Source organism: Diaphorina citri, unplaced genomic scaffold (assembly GCF_000475195.1).
Source record: "Diaphorina citri unplaced genomic scaffold, Diaci psyllid genome assembly version 1.1 scaffold7115, whole genome shotgun sequence".
Lineage (NCBI taxonomy): Eukaryota > Metazoa > Arthropoda > Insecta > Hemiptera > Psyllidae > Diaphorina > Diaphorina citri.
This window is the reverse complement of record NW_007384491.1, coordinates 8,521-10,603: the sequence shown is the minus strand read 5'-3', so window position 1 is coordinate 10,603 and position 2,083 is coordinate 8,521. Positions and strand designations below refer to the sequence as shown.

General features: G+C 39.5%; 1 protein-coding gene across 1 annotated transcript in view; it reads right to left on the bottom strand.

The window, feature by feature from the left end:
- Positions 1-85: 85 nt before the first annotated feature.
- LOC103522158 (thioredoxin reductase 1, mitochondrial-like) overlaps positions 86-2,083 on the bottom strand; it is a gene marked incomplete at its 5' end in the record, with an annotated part of 10,178 nt that continues 8,180 nt past the window's right edge. Inside the window, one exon of the mRNA XM_008487259.1 lies at positions 86-273. Within this exon, the coding sequence (XP_008485481.1) occupies positions 86-273 (188 nt within the window). The remainder of the gene's footprint in view (positions 274-2,083) is intronic.

The following is a 2,083-nucleotide window of genomic DNA, read 5'->3' as shown; positions in this document are numbered from 1 at the left end:
CCGGGCGGGAATCGAACCCGCGGCCTAGCGCTTACAAGGCAGACGCACTACCAACTAAGCTAACTAGGCTGGCGAAACCTGAATTTTAATCCCAAGTTTCCAACTTACCAATATAGCCAGCGCCTACGACGAGGGTTTTGCCCGGGGGTTTCTCCAGTGAGAAAATATCATCGGATGAGATACAATGCTCCTTAGCACCAGGGATATCAGGATAGTTCGGTCTGCCTCCTGTGGCTATCAGAATGTTTTCCGCCGTCAGTGTCTTCTTCTCACCTGGGAACAAAACACAAATCATAAAATAGATGGGCATTTTTATTTTTTTATTATTTTTACAAATGTAAAAATGCAGTTTCTTTGTGTTATTATATCACAACTTTGGTGTAAATTTCCTCACAATTTTTATTATCATACGAGAGATACCCGCGATTACGAAACAAGATAATTGACCCGCAATTATCACCACAATATGACGATTATATCTACACAATCTAACGATTATTAAACCCGATTGGAAGTTGGGATTCTACAGTCGAGATAGAACTTAACTGACCGCTTCATTTGAGGATATCGAGGTAGATGGGTATAATGCATTGAAGTACATAAATAGTATAGTCATATAGTGGGTACAATGCATTGGAGTACATACCTAGTTGTGTATAATGCATTAGAGTACATATGTATGTGAAATGCATATGGAGGAGGTGGTATCTAGTCTCTATTTAAGAACTACATTACAGGGTGGACTTGGAGTTCTTCTACACTTTGTCGATCAAAATCGACTGGAAACCCATGTAAAGTAGAAGATTACTCTGTTTATACTGCCAGAATGAGACTGATAAGTCTATTTAGGCCCGCAGTCTAAACAAGGTCTTATGTATTTCATACCTAGGTAGGATAGAATAGAATAGAATATACCTTATTTATCCTGCCCGAATAGGACTGAAAAGTCCCTTTACCCCAGCAGTCTAAACAAGGTCTCGTATATTTGATGGGTTAAAGAATAATACATACAACTAACAATTCAGTAAGAAGACCTTGCTTAACTAGAAAAAAAAAGGTAGGTAACAGCCTAACCTCCAACAGTAGGTTAGGCTGTTAGGTTAATATTCTACTATTGTAGTCGAATTCTCACAAACAAGGCCGAGGATAAAATGACATACTTCGGCCAGGATTGAGCCCCCGCTCTCCAGACTGGAGAGCGAGCGTCTTGACCACTACACCATCGAGGCAGGATAGGTTCGACCATAGGCATAAGTACAATATATATATTTTTTAAAATAATTTTTGTTTATTTATTGCAAATTAACAATCGCAGAAAATTAATAAATGAAATACATAATATGGACAAAGAGAAAAAAGGTATTTAACCAGGAACTTCCTAAGCCAAGATGAATCAGCTCATCCCTAAAGAAAATCTAGCTAAAAACAACTCCAACTATCCAATAGCTCACATATGGCAAAACAGGTAACTTAAGATAAGCACATACAGTATGTAGTGAGTATGAGGTATACAACAGTCGTGTGTACTTTGTTAATTTAATTCACATACCAATCCCAAGTTCCTCCATTTCTATCTATCCATCTACTTAGCTCTGAATTTTTTATCTCTATCTACAGTTAGCTGTGTTCAAGAAGGTTCTCTCATCTTGTTAAATCCAGTTTTTCAGTCTAGCAACTTCTTTCATGCAGCCAACAGCTGTTTGTAAATGCCGGGTATACGTTGACGGAGGTCACTTACATTTCCACAGGTAACTGCTAGCAAGGTTGTTAGGTTTCCCTCATTTGTGTCGTGCCGCGTGTACCCCGATTCGAGTTACATCTTTGATCTTTGACTGGCCGGCTAAAAAGAACCTCACTACTTCTGAGTGTTACTTAAAAAGTTGGTAAAGGTAGTGATAGGACGGTTTTTAGGTAGAAAGTTGACAGAGGGGAGTGGACAGGACATTCGCGATCCAGTGCCCCGCAAGAGGAATGATAAGGACCAATGGCAGAGAGAAGCTAAAGCCTGCTATTCTAGCGGTCCGTAAATGTCAAGGGAGACAGTTTTGGGGATTTTTCAAACGTGATATTCAGGGACATTTCG